The following is an 18,885-nucleotide window of genomic DNA, read 5'->3' on the forward strand; positions in this document are numbered from 1 at the left end:
GAAAGAAAAGGATATTAATGAAAATAAAAAAATATTTTCAAAAGAAATGGGAACAGTTTTTAAGGTTGCTAAATGTTTAGAATTAGGATCAGTAGCGATATTTTCGCCAATATATTGGTACCACCTAATTCATGAACATTGAAAATTGGTTTAAATTCTGGATTGTAGGCTGAAGATAATTTGTTATTGATTTTTATTACAAGAACCTCAAAATTGCTTCAGCACAAATTTTATTATTATACCACTCGTAATAAGTTTTCCAGATTTGTCATTGTGGTGAACATGTAAGTAAGGATCAAGAGGCATTGATTTTATATTTTGCATGCTGAATTCTTTTGTATTCTTAATTTGAATTTAGGTAATCAAAGGTAGGTTGCAAATTTTAGCCTTTATTAACTCCCAGTTTAATTATAATAGCTATCAACTAATTTTCAGTAGGTTTCTGTGTTTTACTAAAACCATAGTTCACTTTCTAGAATAAAATCCAACTCAGACATTTATTACCTTGTAGAAGGACAGAATTAAAATATAACTTCGAAGATCCATTGTAATTTGTAAAGCTGAAAACTTCATGCTTGAATAGCAGCACTTTGAGTGTGGTAGTAAAAAATATTTGGTAATTATCAGAGGAATGGCTATTGTAACCAGAAAGTCTCATAAGTTAGGAAGCTAAACTATTCCATCTACCTGTGAAATAATTTAGCTAAGCAGAGCTTAGCATTTAATTCCATTGTTTGTGGAATGGTGGGAATTCTACAAGCAACAGCATTAATCAGTGCCATGGCTGTATCATCAGAGATATTCAGATGTAAGTCACTGCTAGTATTTCTCCCTCAATTCTTGCTTGAGGGCCTCCTGTATCTTTTTTTTAAAGTTCATTAAATTAATGGTTTCAATACAGGTTTGTGTTAAAATGGCAAGTCAAAGAAAACAGAATTTAAAATGAGTACTGATTAGTTAAATTAAATCTTAGAGGTGTTTTGACATTTTTTTAACATTAAATAATTGCATGCAAATTTCAGGTTTCATATGGTTTAAGAAATTATTACTAAGTTCTAATTAACATCTACATGATGTTTTTAATGTCTGCATGATGTCTAGGTTCCAGAAAAAGGTACATAAAGTTCCACAAGAAAACAGCACATTACAAATTCTTAACAACATATTATATTATTCCAATTGCAGTAATTGTATTACATCCATTTTTTATAGATACCAGTTCTCATTCTAAATTCTAATTCTAATAATAACATCAAGCATCATTTCCACACGTTAAATTATAAAATGTAAATTTTTAATGAAATACAGATTCAAAAACAAAACAAACAAATAGAATAAAACTGCTATAAAGAGAGGTCACATGATTCCCCACTCCCTGCTTCCTCTGGTGAAAGAGACAGGCAATTATGCAATTCCTTCTCAGAGTGAGAGAGTGATGTAACATTTATAATGAACTTCCACACTTCTATATACGTAAACAGTGCATAAAACAGAAAAGCATTAGCGATGGAAATTAGTTTCGTAGATAAAAAAAAAAAAAAAAAATTTTTTTTAATTGCATTACATTTTATATTTTGTTGGTTAGTAAAAAGGACATGAAACAAGTGGTTGAGAAATAGTTAAATATTTATAATACAAGAACTGGAGTTGATTGGAATAATTTTATGAGGGGTTATTGTTTTACATCTAGTCAAATATGCTAAGGATCCAATTGAAAGACCTATTAAATTTGTTGAAATTGGCATGAGTATTTGTACATAGGAAAATTAATGTTTGAAAGAGCTGACCTAAGATATATGGGTATTTGATGTAAGCAGGAAAACAAAATGTTTTCTGGTTGAAGCTTCTAAAAAAGGCTCTGATGTTTTTACAAAGTATCATTAGCTGTGTTCAGCCCTACTCAACAATACATAGCAGTTGCTGGAAGGGGGTACCAAAAAGATAATAAAGCAAGATATAAACATTTTATCATGAGCTATCTCAAAATTTGTTGGCCTACGACATGATAGATTGGGAGGATTATGGCTTAGTATGAAACAAATGGGAATGACATATTATCAACTTTGCTAAATTTATATGGCAAAGTAAGTTTTTAACTTCTATTATTTTCCTTTCTCATTTTTAATGTACTGCGTGTTTTAAGTTGTTATTTTAAGTCTCAAGTGCATTCTTTCGCGACTGCATTACGGACAATAAAATATAATATTCTTGTATGTTCAACATTCACCATTAGCACACGGTGAATGCCAACATTTACCGGTGTAAGTCAGAAATAAAAGTATTTGGAAAATATTTTGGAGATAATGGTCCCCTAGTCTTTATAGTTATATTTAGTAAAGGTTTATGTTCACTCTCAAAGTAAAATGCAGAATATATATGTATGGCAAAAAGTATAAGGGCTAAAAAAAGTTCTTTTGATGTTATTTTTTCAGAATTATAGTCACAAATTTTTTATTTATTTATTTTTTTAGATTAGCACATTTTTGATTAAATTTTGGTGAACTAGTTGTCCTAAATAACCACAATGCCATTTCATAATTTTGCAGAAATATGTTTGATTTGATGTATGATCTATTCTTTCCATATTTAAAATTCAGAATTATATCATGTCTATTTTTTCACAACTGTTGGTAGTAGACATATACTGACACAAATGATACCGATTCATATTTTGTCATTTTAAAATTTAAACATTCAGTTTTTTATAAAAATTGCAAAATCAAATTTTTTATATGGTCCCCTAGTCTTTATAGTTATATTTAGTAAAGGTTTATGTTCACTCTCAAAGTAAAATGCAGAATATATATGTATGGCAAAAACTTGCTATGATGTGTAATGTTAATGTTTGAGATCATGTTTATGGGTAATACTCAAAGCATTGCAATTGTATGGAACTAAAAATGACATACTAGTTTTGAGAAATTGTTGGATGTTAATAAGATTAAATTATGAGAATTGCTGTGCAAACTGTTGTAAAATGTATTGATCAGTATAAAAGTTTTCAAAAAGGAAATATCGTTCACAGAATTTTATAGAATTTAAGTTCTAGAAAACAGTAGTACTAACACCTAGCCAACTCATAATATTATATGTGTTATAGTGAAACACCGAAATCTGGAGAATGTCGACTTTCACTGGTGAATGTCAACATTCACATAGTCGCTTGGTTATCTCCAAAATATTTTCCAAATACTTTTATTTCTGACTTACACCGGTAAATGTTGGCATTCACCGTGTGCTAATGGTGAATGTTGAACATACAAGAATATTATATTTTATTGTCCGTAATGCAGTCGCGAAAGAATGCACTTGAGACTTAAAATAACAACTTAAAACACTCAGTACATTAAAAATGAGAAAGGAAAATAATAGAAGTTAAAAACTTACTTAATTATACAGTACGTTGTAAATGAGAAAATAAAATAATAGTAATAAAAAACTTACTAAATTATGTGATTCAAATCTTACTTGTTGCAACAACTTAAACTATTATGACACTTTATGACCTTTCTTTTCGACCTACACCAGAGCATATCTACGATTGTCGACATACACCGGTGAGGGTCCCAATGTACAAGAATGTAATGCAATATTCAATCTTTCACCGACGTATTTGGTGAATGTTGACATCCTCCGGTGAAAGTGGACATTCTCCAATTTCGGTCTTTCATGGTGCATAAATTAGAAATGAAAAATATTTGTAGTTTAATGAACCTTGTTGTGTGATTCTTAGATTATGATTCTAAGGTAATTAAACTTTGTGAGAGTATCAGAAATGCATTTCTAGCATTTGAAAAGTTAGACATTACTTCTGTGAAAATTCTTTTCCAATACCGGATGTAACAAAACTACTGATTAAGAAATGTTACCCACTAATAAGTGACAAAAAATATAAGTGAATGATATTTAAGCAGAAAAACCAATGTCAGATTATCCTAACTAATTTTTTAACTGATCCCACAAGGCAGTTAGAAAATATTTTTAAAAAATTGATGTGGCCATTTAGCTGTGCGAGGAAAGCCAAATATAATGTAAGTGAATAAGAAATTTTATATATTTAAAAACTGTTCAATTTAAGGGAAAATATGGTGTTTTTTAAATGAATCTATTCTGAATTTTATAAACATTAAAAAACATCAATGAAAAAATTCAATCATTTTTTAACAAAATTATGTGACAAGTAAGGGGAAAAGCTGGGTAAGGAATTGGGTATATGTATGTATATTTACCTGTTTTGGTACTGCCAATTGCAATTATGGAAAAAACTGCTGCTGACTGTGATAGAAAGAGGAGGTGCACAACTAGATGTTGTAACAGTACCACATACAAAATTTCAATGTTCTGTGGCTAATCGTTTTTGAGTTATTCCCAATATATACATACAGACATCGTGGAAAAATTCCTTTTAAATTTATTTTAGAAAAAAAAAAAAAAAAAAGAGTTCTTTTATCTGTCTGTACATACAGACGTCACACAAAAAGTATCATCCAAATGGAATTGGGAATGGTCAAAATGGGCATTTCCATTGAAAGTGATACCGAAATTTTTTGCAATTACAATACATCGTTTACTTTGTACAAGGAAGTAAAAACCACATTTTGAAATTAAATATCTCGGTTATTTTTTTTTTATATAATTTTTTCAAATGAGTATAAATTTTTAGTAATAATAGAAACTAGAAGACCATACAAAAAGTTAGTTAGATTGTATAATTTTTGAATATGCAAAAATATTTGCATAATTTAGAACATTTTTATAAATGGAACTAAATATCTATGACCTGTGGTTGCAAAAAGAAAAGCCATAAGGACTTGGACATATTTGTTGCTGCTTTCATCAAACTAATACTGCTTACATGTATTATCAGTGTCATTTTCATTTTGCAAGTACATTTCTTTGTAAGTGTCTTTTTCTATTTTATTAATAAATTTGCTTTTGTATTTACTTGTGTACTTTCAGGCTGTGCCATGGATATTTTGTGAATATATTTAGAATTCTTTTTTCAAGAGGTATACACTGTTTGTTTATATTAAAAACTTTTTTTTTTCCCCCAGTTCTTCAGTTGGGCAGCAGTTTTCAAGATGCCGTGGAACAATGTATTTGATAGCTGCTTTATTCATGCTGGCTTTAGGCTTAGGAGTTACTGTAAGTAAAATTGTTTTTTTTTTTTTTTTTTTTTTTTTTTTTTTTTTAATTATTATTGCTTTAAAACCTGCTAAGTTAGCATCTGAAATAAAATCATTTGGTTAATTTCCCTCGCTTGTTAAATTGGTTTGTAGGTTTGTTTTTGCATAGAAACTCTAATTTTAATTGTATAAATTGTTTTAACTGTATTTATAATTATTCTATAAAATATAGAAAAATATTTTTCAATTTTTAATGAAGATATTTTAAGTTTTTATGTATTTTTGCCCTGCCGTAAAGTGAGAACTGAATATATTGACTGTACCTCTAATGAATTTGGTGGAAATAAGTGTAAATGAAATGCAGCATAAAATGTGTAAAATTTAATATTCCGTGCAAGGAAGTCATGTGGTGTCTGCATCAGATTTTTTAGAAGGTTTTACTCCAAAATATTGCCATTCCTAATGTATGCTGCCAGTTGCTATTCTTTCAAACAAAATATATGGATAGTTAATTTTTTGCATTTCTAAACTTATTTGTTTTATAAAAGTTGAACCAAAAATGTATTTTGCATTGTACATTATGGCAATCGATTTGATGATTAAAAAATAATTTTGTCTTGCAGTTTGGAACATTCGCTTATGCTGCAAAAAATGGAGGCATATACTGTGTTTATATAGGTGAGTTAAACTGAATATATTACATGTGTATTTTTAAATTGTGCTGAATTTTCAAAAATGACCTATATTGTACAGTTGCTTATTTTTTGCCTTTAGATAAATAATATGATTTCTAGCATTATGTTCAATCACCTGTATCTCAATACAGTTGAATGTGCCCATTGAGTCTTTTACATTCTATCTGTTGAAAATAACATATTGGCTCTTCTGCTGAATTGCCTGAATGAAATCTTATTTGTTCATATGATCGGTTCTCTTCTAATATCATTCATTATAATTTTTTATGTTATTTTCAGATGAGTTCATAATTATGCAGAATGCTTTTAAATCCGACTCGTGAGAAATATTTGACGTATTAATTGTAAAATTGTCCATAAGGTAATAAATTGCATGATAGCGTTTTTTCAGCAGAGGTATTGACCAGTGACCTAATTGTGTGAAACGAATTTGTTGTATGTTTACTTTTGTGTGTATTTTTAACCCCTTAACACATTTGCCTGTGTTTGACATGGGCAAAAGTTACTGGCAAATTTGCGCATGCCCTCGTCTCTCGTGGGCAGTTTTGTATCTTACGTTATTTTATTTCTAATGCCCGTCTGAGATTCTGTTCTTTTAAAAATATATTATAATTAAACTTATCTGCCATAGATGAAACCACTATGCAGCATTTTTCTTGTGTAAACCACCTGGTGCATTTTAATGATTAGCTATAAGTTTGTTAGGAATTCTCTGTTAAAAAGCAGTTGTTTGGTGTGGAAAATATAAAAGTAAACAGTTGACCATGAATTTATTTTTACTAAGTGTTTTTGTAACTTTAGAAAAAATTATCTGATAGTGAGTGACTCTGATGTTTTTGAATATGCAAATTTATCAGAATGTGATGATTTCTTGAGTGATGTAAGTGAATTTGAAGATAATGATGATGAGATTTTGGCTGTAGCAAGAAACTGGTATCAAATTAGGACAACTCAACCAAATATTGCACACTGAAAACCACCCAAAAAAATCGATAATTTTTTACCAGTTTTTCTGGGAAAAAACGCATGCTTTTAAGGGGTTAATACTATTTAAGTATTAGCGCAACCAGAAAAAAAACTCGTGCTTTTAAAGGGTTAATAGTAAGTATTACCACAACTGCCTTAGTAGCAGTCAGCAAATTTTTAAAATGTGCCTAACTTTGGCAACCATGCTCAAAACGTTCCTTCAGTCCAGCAATGTCGCTATTTCTGTATGCGTTCTTTTTCCTGTATTCCAAATTATAAACGCTTTTATAGACAAACCATCATATTTTTTGCCTTAAACTCAGTTTTAAAGTATGTGCTTGTGGACTTTTTCTATCAATGGAAGACTGCAGAAATGTAGTATTTTGCTGCTAAATCTGTAGAAAGAATAATGATGAGGTGTGTTTAATATATAGCTGGTGTGCATATAATGATGAAGTGTGTTTAATATATAGCTGGTGTGCTGGTGTTATATGTATAAACTTGGTGTAGCCAAGTTTCTACAATCCTCTAGTGATTTTTGAGTGAAAAATAAGATTGATATGTACATTGGAAAAACAGAGTAAAAAAATACATTCTTAATAAAGTTTAAAAAATTTTATTTAAAAAAAAACATAAAAGCAGTACCTTTAGTGTGGGTAGCAATCACAACCCAAATCTATGATTTTCTGCCAATATTTTGGTAGTTTTTCAAAGCCTTTGGCCCAAAAATTTGGTGATCACAGGTCCAAAAACAGATCAACCTCATTTCAGACATCCTGTGCATAGTGGAAGATAGCTCCAGCAAGAATGTAGTTGCAGGTGTGAAAAAAGGTAGAAGTCCGAAGAAGCGATGTCGGAGTTATATGGTAGCAAAAGATCCCATTCAAGTCCGTACAGAGTCCAGCCAGTGAATGCAGAGACATGTGGTCCTGCTTTATCTTAATGGAACATTACATTTTTATGCTGAATTCAATTCGACATGTTTCCTTGATAGCAGCGTCAACGTGGAGTAACATTGCACTGTCAAGAGTGTTGCCTTTTTCCAGATACTCTTTTTGGATAATACCACAGCAATCCCACCAGATACAAAGCATGATCTTTTTGTTAGTCAAACTGGAATTTGTGACACTGCCGACCGGCTCACCGGGCACAGACCAACCCACCATATCAAAAGACAACATACTTTATCGATTTAAAATGCAAATTTTAATTATTAAACTAGTGGGCTGCAGTGAAACCAAAACTTATAAGCTCTGTGTACACCTGAAAAGAAAGTGCATGAAAACATTCCAATATGAATGAAATCAGTTCATTCTTTACAAGCAACAACCAATTCCTAAATATTTTTTTTGTTGCCAAACCAGGAAACAAAAACTTTTGACACATCATGTTAATACTTATAGATTATGACATCATGATTTAAATTTAATGTATTATATCACTTTTTCTCCATATCAATGTGGAAATGAAGTACCATGTCAGTTATCCTAACCTGAAACAGAAAAGTTGCCAACAGCAGCTGTTTATTTAAAATGCTGACATTAAAGAAAAATTTTTTGACATACAGTGACATCACATGCAGTCGCGTGCTTTCTTCAATGTCAGAATATGACTTTGTATAATAATATATTTAAAGTTTGGCAATGCTATTTTTATTTCACGTTTTGTAAAGCATACAAATTTTTTATTAACGAACTCTACGATTCGAAAGCAAGCAGTGGCAAAACTTTTTGTAATCAAGCAGATTTTTTATCTCCAGCAAGACTGTTGTTGCTTGGAAAAATGAGGTTGAAAAATTAAGCATTTTCATGAGTTTTTGATTAATATCTCAACTGATTAAAGTTGTACAAAGATGAGAGTGGTTGAAATGGTTTCCCACGAATTTTTGGAATCCAGGGGTACCTCTATCGAAACTCAACTGCACTCACTTCAGAGGAGATAATGCCACAAAGAAACAAACAGACGTGCGAGGATTTTAATAGTATAGATAAGGATTACTTTATACATTGAAAAAGTACTTGTTTCTTCATTAAATCTTCCTGTATTTTTTTTACTTTTTCCTCTCCACATACATAGTGATATATTTACTCTTAAATAAACGTGAACTGCAGACTCAGTATCACACAAACCTCAGTAACACCAGCTATCTGCCAAATGAATCTCCTCTTTATTGTTTGTAGAGATTTCCGAAAAATTCCGTACTTCTACAGAAATTTTGCCTCAGTTTCTTCAGTTGCTTCCAAATTCCATAAGCATATATTTTAAAATTAAGTTTAAAGCAAAAGATACCATGATTTGTATATAAAAACCTTTGGAAAACAACAAACAGAATTCTTATGAAAATATGAGGTTGCTTGACTGAAGGAAGATGAGTATGGTTGCCAGAATAATAGTTATATACATGCTTGCAGAGTTTGGCACATTCTGAAAATTAGGCAACTTCAAGTTCTAGATATACATCTCTTTACATATGGCATGCTGAATTTTATGAAAATTAGAATTTAGTTTTATATACTAAGTTGAACCTAGGTAACAGGCATTCATAGATTAAACACTCATGGATTATTGGAATTAAATAAGATTTCATTAGTTTTAAATAAATTGCTTTCTTGTTTTTTTCTTTTGTGATATACAGCTTTATTTTTCATTAATTTTTCAATAATTTATTTTTATAGGTGCTTTTGTTCTCTTTATATGGCTACTTTGTAAAGCTGTGTATTACTTTACTATGAAAGTGAGCAACATTGAAGGACCAATATGAAAAAAATTTGGACAAAATTGAACATTTTTCGTGCATCAGCCATGTTTTATTTTGATTAATACACAAAAAACTTTTAGAATACTTGAAGAGAAATTATGTAGGGCACATAATTATTTTCTGTAACTTTTGTATATCCTTTTTTATGTCAACTTTTCATCTTGGATTATCTTAAATCTCGCACCTTTTTCTGTCGATTCATTTTTTAATGTGCCATTACCATTTGGGCTATGAATTTACGCATTATGGTGAAAGAGATAATCAGTTTGATGCATGTGCTGTACTGCCTATATGCTTTTAAGAAATGTGATGGAAATTCCTATTCTTTTTATGTAGTCTAGTCAGCTGGTCAGTTTAAAGGCTTTTTTTTTTTTTTTTTTTATTTTCTAGATTTATAGTATTCAAAACAATATATACATTAAATGAAAAATTAATGTGTTTTTGAAATAGAAATTTTAAAATGTTTCCTAAAACTCAAATTATTTTAAAGACTGCAGCACGTTAGGTAAAATACAAACTCTCCCCCCCTTGTGATTGATAAATTATTTTAGGTTAAAGAATATGATAATGAAGGTTTAGGTTGTGAAAAAAACTGATTATTGAATGTAATGGTGCTAATTTTTAACAGCATTTTTAGTTAATTTTTTAATTTTATATTATAGATCATTATTACATAAAATGTATTTTTCACTTTCAAAAACAATAGCATAATTATGAGGCTGTTTTTGGAACTGTAGCCCAGCCAGATATTTGAAGAATGCATATAACCCAGTTTTTCTTTTTCTCTTGGCTTAGTGCATAATTATTCTAATACCAGTGGAGAAATTTTAATTTTTTGTGTACTAGATTTTATTTTAATCCTGTTTTATTTTTCATTTAAAATATCTTTCACATTTACTATATTTTATTTAAAGTTTCTACAGTTGGAATGAACAAAATATGTTTATTTAAGAAAGAAAAAAGTATATTTTGTTTTTATTTCAGTGAAACAAAATACAAAGCATATTTTGTATCAATGAAGTTTAATAGAATTGCTTTTGTCTGAAAAAAATCTATTTCTATTTCAAGTAAGATAAAAATCTAAGGTCCCTGAAACTAAACAAATGGTCATATTTTTATTTGTGAAACAAAATGTATATTATTATTATTAAAATTAAAAATACTGTATTTTTTTGCTTAAAATTATAATGAAATTATCAGTTAAAAAAGTAATAAAAAATATTTTATATACCTAAAGCAAAAGTGACAGCCAGATTAAGACTTTTTTTAAAACTTGAAATAATAAATAATAATCTTTATAATATCCTGTTTTTCATTTGCATTGTTGTTAATAAATGCATGATTTTAATGAAGAAAAAATTTTAAACATTCTTTCTTAGCAGCTAGTCTTTTTAGCTTATATAATTCAGTTACCTTTTCTTGTTATATAAATGAATGAGAAAAATGTGCAAATTAATTAAGAATAAACTTAGTTTACATGGTATTGAGAAAAAGAGAGAGAGAGAGAGAGACTGCCAAAGTTTTGTGCTTGAAAGCAAACAAGTCTTATCATTTATATTTTTTGTATTCATTGCTGATAATTTAAACTATCTAAAATAAAGAAGACTATTAGTTTGTGAGCAGTTACAAGCAAGGTATGAAAAAGATTTGATTTGACCAGTATTAGCTTCCATTTTTAGATATATATTTCAAGTTTAAAAAATTGTGTTTGGAGGGGGAAATAAATTTTAAATACTGCATATGTTTCTTAACTACAGATCATTATTAGATGAGAATGCTTATACTCTAGTAATGTTACAAGAGTTTTAGTTTTGGTTTACTGAAAAACAGATATATATTGGTTACAGTAATGAAACAGTAATATTAGCTTTTGCAGTGACATTGATTTTGAAAATAAATGTATCAAGCAATATTAAATATATTTTCCAGTGTTATATATGTATCATATTAAAAAGTAATATTGTAATTTTTTGCATGAATTACTATTTCAGAGTTTATTTTACTGATATCAAGCAATATTAAAATTATTATTTTAATACTCAAAAGACCTTTTAAAATGTTTAAATAGTTTTAATGCAAATGCATTGGCTTAATGGTTATGTTTCAAGTGAAAATTATGTGCCCTGCATTAAATTAACATTCCACGATCCTGGATGTCATCATTTAAAAATCATTTGTCATTGTCTGAAGATGCTACTTTGAATCTTTTTTATAGTAGTTAAGCATCCAAAGATTTTTAAAATGGGGAACATATCTCATTGAAAATGTTAATTAAAGATATAATTATTTTTCAGCTCATTAAAATCTTTAATAAGTTTGTAGGAAAATCTTTTTTCCACTAAGCAATATAGAAAAACATTGTTTTCATGTTTAGAAAATGCACTTGTATGCTTATCTAAAAAATATATAACATTCAAAGCAATATATTTTTGTTCATAGAAATATGTGTTTTACTTTGAAAAGCAGGCATAGCATAAATTATGAATATAGGAGATGGACATGATGCTTCATAGGAGAAGGCTATATTTGACCCTTTTGTTATATGATCAGATCACAGATTGGAACCCTGTTAATAACTGATGTCATTGAAATGCAAAATCCTTATTTAGCTTGCAAATTTATTTAGACAAAGTATCCCTGTATAAAATTTAATTGACCAGAATGAGTGTAAAAAAAATGCTAATAATGAATTTCAAATTATAAGAGTTTTATGTTCTGAAAACATGCACATGTTGGTGGGTTTTCAAATAACTGTTAGAATGTGAAACAAAATATGAGATCTGTTGAACTGAATAAAGCAAAAATGGGAGGGGGGATAGCTGAAAGATTCCAGTGATAATATCATTTCTTATCATGCACTGTTTCATTATGTGTTTCTAGCAACACAAAAATCTTTTGTAGTTTGGAGTCCATTATTAGCATTTTAATCTACTTTAAATATATGTTTTATCCTGTAGTACATAATGATATAGTAATATAGTATAATAATGTAATGATACATACTTGTATAGTATGTATCATTTTCTATAATTTCTTCATTCACCCCTACTTTAACTGTAACTTTAGACACACGCACACACACATTCTAACTAAATACGTACACCAAAAGTAAAGAAGGAAAAAAGTATAAAACGTATGTGCAATAATATGCACAGAAAGTAAAATAAATAAACAAATAAAAAAATGCTTTTCACTAGTAAGCCTTACCATTCTAGAGACGTGTGAATCATAAACTTTAATGAATTGGGATTTATATCATAAATTAAAATGAGCAAATGATAAATTAAAAAAAAACTGTAATGTATAAATAATTCAGAAATGCCCTTGGGGATTATTACAAGTATTAAAAGAAAACAAAATGAAAGTATTAAAAGAATAGCATTTCACCTGTGCACGCATTCTATGCAAAAATATTAGACTGTCATTGGATCTTAATTTTAAGTAATTGAAAGTCAAGGCATCTACTAATTTTCATTTGTATTATTCATGTATTTATGTGTGTGTGTGTGCGTGCATATGTATTACTTGTTTGTTAATGTGGGAATGTATGCTTTATACATCTAAAAGTATTATAAAATGAATAAAAAGTTACATTTAAATTTACAAAATATGGTGAAATAGGCCAGAATAGACTATGCCTTAATTATACGGGTTTAAAAAATCGAATAATTTTTTGTGTTTAAAAATGTCATGAATTGTAAGTTATTAGCTTACTGCCATGACTGGTTGAAAAAGTTAAAAGTACCTTGACACTTGGGATATTTGGATAATTTATGCTTAAGCCTTCTAAGTAATTTTGCTTCTGTATAAGTGATCACCTTTTAACATGTACTATATGTTTTAGCTTGTATGTTTTACCTTTTATCAATTTGTGTAATGAAATCCTTATTTTAGTAAGGATTTTGTAGCGTAAAATTAATGTACTATGGATATGAAATGTCTTTGAATTTCCCTTCATATAATTAGTTAAAAAATAATAAAAAAGTATAAAAATTATGAAGAATAAATGCATATTTTGCCTCTTTTTTTTTTTTTTTTTTTTTTTTTTTAGTCCAAAGGGATGTGAATCCCGAAGGACTATTAGTTTCGTTTTGGCATTTTGCGTCGGACGGATAAATGTCGGTTCACTTTTCAAACTGTTGCCATAAAATGTTAGAGTCCTGCATTATATATGAAGAAATTAAATAATGAAAATCTGCGTAAATATATGTATATTTCTCACATTGTCATAAATAACAGTACATAGAGTCATCGAATTTTGAATAACGTAATCCTCCAACAAATATGAGCATGTGGAAGACCAAATTTGAAATTTGTTTTATGATCGCTTTCCTATTTTTTAAAACTTTGACGAATTTTTGATTAACAAACTCAAGGATTTCAAAGCGAGCAATGGCAATGTTGTGCAGAAAAAACATTTTTATCTCCAGCGCGTGAGTCTCTGTATCGGAAATTCTAAAGATATGCTCGTTTTAAAACTATTTTGCGATATTGCTGTTGCACTGGATCTTATGGTTTAAGTGCGAGGAACACGATATTTAATAAAGAAAGGTAACACACAAAATGTTAAAAAACGCCCTTTAGACGTAATTTAAAATCTGAAACATTTCAGATTTTATTATTATTATTATTATTATTATTATTTTTTTTTAAAATCTTTGAGAAAAACTGACAGCCATTGAATTGCCACTGAGAATAAATGTATCTTAACTAAGTGCACATTTAATGTTGGTTGCATGATATATGAAGATGGAGCTAGTATGATTGATATTTATATACTGCATCACATACTATAATCAAATATTTTGGATTTTGAGATATGATGTCAATATATATTTTTATGCAAAAGAAAGTAATGTTTGTCTTGTGCTTGTAACTTAGTAGTTGGTGTGTTAAATTATTATGGTAATGATATAGTATTGTAAGATCTCCGATTTTTGTCAGGTTCAATGTGGTTTTAAAAAAGAAACTAAATTCTAGCAAGCTGAACTAAACTGTCCTTACTAAATAAAGACTGACTTAATTCACGATAAGTATTGGATGTATATTTGCTTCTTGTAATTTTTCTCTCCCCATGGCCTAGATTTTCATTTGAAATTGATTTTATTTTGAAGCGTAAAACATGATTTCTCAGCATTTTTATTTTAATAAATAGTAACTGTATCTTGAATTAGAAAAAATTCTTTTTACTGCTATATTATTCCAAGCTTAAGTGAAATCTTATGTATCATATTTACATGTTTTTCAGGTGAAAATATATATAAAGCAAAGATTGATTTATTGAACTTGTATTTGTTGCAAATCTAGTAATAACAGAAAATTAGAAAAATTGCAGAGAAGAAATATTGTATTAAAAAAAAACTGTCTGTTAGCTGTGTATTTACCGTAAATACTTAAATTAGCAGCTCAGTTACAGAAAAAATTTCAGTTTTATCAGCTTTTATTTTCTAAATATTGAATTATTCTAATAAAAAATTAATTTTCAAATGCATTAAATTGCGTTAACCCATCTAAGAAGTAGTTTTCAGCCCAAACAAAAAAAAAAAAAAAAAAAATTATTCATTAAAACTGTATTTTTCTAATAAAAATGACTGACTGAATATTGGTATACCTGATATTTAGACTTGCATTAACTTGTTTATTAATAATACTGCACGAACTTTTCTATTACTTTTAGTCTCTTAGAAGGGTTTGAATCCCTGAATCTGTGTTATTTAATGTCAGAGATGCTTTGTGAAGCAGCTTAATATATATTTACCAATTACTATTACTTTTCTGAATAATATTAGAAAAATGTGTCATTAGTTACTTCGGATCTTGTGGAATATTTTTTATTACCTGTATAGTTTACTTATAATTAGCTTATAAGTCAGTGTCATTTCTGTTAAAATGCAGTTTATTTGTAATGTAATATATGTACAGCAAAAATGTTTTTTTTTTTTTTTTTTTTTTTTTTTCTAATTGTACATAGTTTTTTTTGCACTGTATGTTTTTAATGGCTGTGCAAATGCCAAATTTCTTTCATACTTTTGTTCTTTTTTTTAGCATAAGAATTTTTTGAAGGAAATTTCACATACATAATGAGAGGAAGTATTTTTTTATTGTATCAGCTTACGTTTAATATATTTGTTGCTGCATATGTTAAATCTAAGGAAACTTTACATTAGAGCTTGCATTTTGACTTAAAGAGGCTTTACATTTTGACTGTCAAAATATTTTTTATGAAATGTAAGAAATAGTGTTAAATATATTTGTAATGAGATAATTTATAAATATGCTTTATGAAACTTTAATAGTTTTAAATGTAATTATTTTTGCATAAATTCAGTATATATTAATATTTACAATGTCACATTTAAAACAATTTCTTATCAGATAATTACTTGATCGTTTTCAGAGCAATACACCGGGTATGGATGGAATTTTTTAGGTGTGTTTCCTATGCAGTTTTCTAAAAATTTGAGTGGGGATGTAGGTCAAAGGGCCAATTAATTTTTTTATAATACTAGTAACTACTATAATATATAAATAGTAAATACTATAATATAGTCTAGTAATTTTAAAGCATTTGTATTTATTATGAGAAGAAAATTTAATGCTGAGAATAAGGAACAAAATTTTTGTCTGCATTTTCATTCGACGAAAAATATTTCATTCGAAATAGATTATTTATTTATTACTCTTGAATTTCTGTTAAAATTGTTTTGTTTTACTGTCTGTATTTATTTATAAAAATTTATATTACATTTTTATATTAAACTATTTAATATAAAAATTTATATTAAATAGTTTATAAAATATGATATACAGAAATATTTCCTGACTTGAGGTAGGCCATACATGTTTATCTTCTAAATTAATCCTTTGAGCCCTGAATTTGTTTTAGACATACCAAAAAAGAGGAAGAGGGGGGGAAAGAAAATAATCTACAAAATATTGTGTACAGGTATTCGAAGAACTTTTTTGCAACATAGAAGTTTCTAGTAGGTTTCCACCATCAGGTCTCAAGGTGAGCAATCAGTAAAACATACACGGACAAGCCACTAGATGAGACCTCTAGAGGCATAACAATAAAACAATCTTTAATGTTTATAAAATACCCCTCTCCATATGAAGGTGGCAGAAAGGTTAAAGTAACTTAAAACTGTAATTGTACAGAATTTTGAAATCCAGATATTTTCTTGTTTCTTGGTATTTGATAAGGCTTAAGATAATGAATTTCGGCTTGATTTAGATTGTATGATATTTATGTATAAATAGATATTTAGATGCAACAGGTATATAAAAAATGCTATTTTTAATTCTAATTTTCAGTATTATCTGAAATATAAAGTAAATCAAATAAACATGAGGTATTGTTCATAGATTAGATATGTTACTGTAGGAGCTCTTGGGGGAATGTTTATAAGAATTATATTAAAATGCTGTTTAAAGAATTAAACAAGTTTTATCATAAGTTTAAAAAAATCTTTTAAGAAAATGTTTTGTGTTAACTTTGGCCATGGGTGGACAGTTATGAAATTTACACAAATTTAAATATTGTTGTATATGGGAAAAGAAAGGGAAAATTAATTTTATTCATTAAATTAAGTAATTTAAATGAATTGTAAATTTATGATTTTAAGTATTTCTCATTAAATTTTTTTTCCACTTAAGTGTTAATTTATTACTTCTCACATCGACATATGAAAAGCAGCTATTATGTTTTATCTGTTATGTCGGTATTTCAAAAATGAAATTTTTAATCTTTGTGCATAATTTTGTAGACTTTTTGTTCTCTGATATGTAAACATACAAGGCAAGACATATATGTTTGTAATTTTTCACCATGTGAACTTTATTGCTGTTTTTTTTTATATAATTGATTCATTGTAATAAATATATATGCTTTATATTTTGATGCTTTTGTAGACTTTTTGAATATTTAAAGGATGTTTTTTATGTAAAGCAAGCAGAGTACGTACTAAAATTATGGCATCATTATTCAAGATTTAATATTTGTTTTAAAAACTTGCTTTAGAAAACTAAAAAATTATTTAATTATTTTATGAAGTGTTCAGAATTTTTTGTAAGCTTAATGTAGTTTTTTTTTCTGTTACATTAATATAGACCTTGTAATAAAATATAATTATTTTTTCATAAGTGTGAAGAATAATGTTTTTGCATGTTTTGTAAATAAATTTAGAATTTTTTAATGATCTATTATGTTAGTTATGAGTAAAAATTCTCATTCTCATAGATACTGTGATTTCTTCCTGTTCATAGCATGTATATTTGCCTACCAGAAAAATGCTGTGTTGTGTGTTTAACTTCAGTTATCTGATGCTTTTCACATGATGAAAATGTGATTTGTATTTTAAAATAAAAGCATATAAATGCAGCTATTGTCTGATTTTTTTTTTTTTTTTTTTTTTTTCTCCTTTGCTCTTTTTTCAGGATTGTATGCTAAATATCTTTGAAAAAGTAAAAATAAGTTTAGCAGTTTTTTAAGCTACAGTTTCCCAGTTTATTTGAGAATTCTAAAACTAAGCTCTTATGTATTTGAGATATATGAATATCATAGATTTTTATAATTGTTAATTGGCATATGCATAATTATGGGTTAAAAGCAAACATTGTTTAATGAAGTGTGATCCTTTTAAGATATCCACAACAGTAGAATTTTTAGTAAAGTCCGAAATTCGGATATCCAATTTCCGGACCAAAATATAAATGAATAATAATAATAAAAAAAATTCTTCCGTTACAAAAGAGTGAGGATTATAGTAAACAAAAGAAAGCAGGTGTTTAGCAAATGCGATTTTTCTCCGGACTAAGTGAAATTCCTGCATGTCGCTTTCAAACACCTGCTTGTTTTGAGAAGTCAGTAACAATGCTTTGATTAGCGTTGTATTGATGTTGGCCGCGATCATTCTTTCGGCTATTGAGTGGCTGTGGGAGGGGGAAAGCAGGGCCGGCGCTAACATTTTGTCACCCGATGCAATTCTGGGTTCTAAATTAAAAAAAAAAAAAAAAAAAATTCTTAACTGCCTAGTGTCTGTCACCTGACCGGTATAGTTGTTAATGACTCTGACTGCCACACCGATGGGTGCGGGTTTAGGTCCCAGAGAAATCATGGATGTTCGTAAGCGTATAGTGTCTGTGCGGTCTCAAAATACACGGTGAGTGGAAAGTACTCACGATAGGTTGGTGGTAGGGGAAGAGAGGTATGAGAACTTCCGGCACCTCTCCCCCCCGGGGTGTTCTACCTCGCAGTAGGGGCGGAAGTGCACCGTTAGTAGTGAAGTGTGAAATTCTGGTGTCCCACTCTTTCCTACCTGCCCACTGCCTCTCTTAAATT

The 18,885-nt window shown here is 28.5% G+C and overlaps 1 protein-coding gene across 3 annotated transcripts in view; it reads left to right on the plus strand.

Moving 5' to 3' along the window:
- Nucleotides 1–17,925, plus strand: part of LOC118203607 (type 1 phosphatidylinositol 4,5-bisphosphate 4-phosphatase) — a 48,631-nt gene extending 30,706 nt beyond the window's left edge. For 2 of the 3 annotated variants that reach the window (XM_035375891.2, XM_085819914.1), the window contains 3 exons: nt 5,055–5,145; nt 5,750–5,804; nt 9,463–17,925. In XM_035375891.2, the coding sequence (XP_035231782.1) occupies nt 5,055–5,145; nt 5,750–5,804; nt 9,463–9,548 (232 nt within the window). In that variant the 3' untranslated portion in view covers nt 9,549–17,925. The remainder of the gene's footprint in view (nt 1–5,054; nt 5,146–5,749; nt 5,805–9,462) is intronic. The other variant, XM_035375892.2, reaches the window with a different exon arrangement.
- Nucleotides 17,926–18,885: the final 960 nt, after the last annotated feature.

The sequence above is a fragment of the Stegodyphus dumicola genome, chromosome 7, assembly GCF_044657685.1.
Source record: "Stegodyphus dumicola isolate Sdum_Otavi_A_Nest chromosome 7, ASM4465768v1".
In the NCBI taxonomy this organism is placed as follows: Eukaryota; Metazoa; Arthropoda; class Arachnida; order Araneae; family Eresidae; genus Stegodyphus; species Stegodyphus dumicola.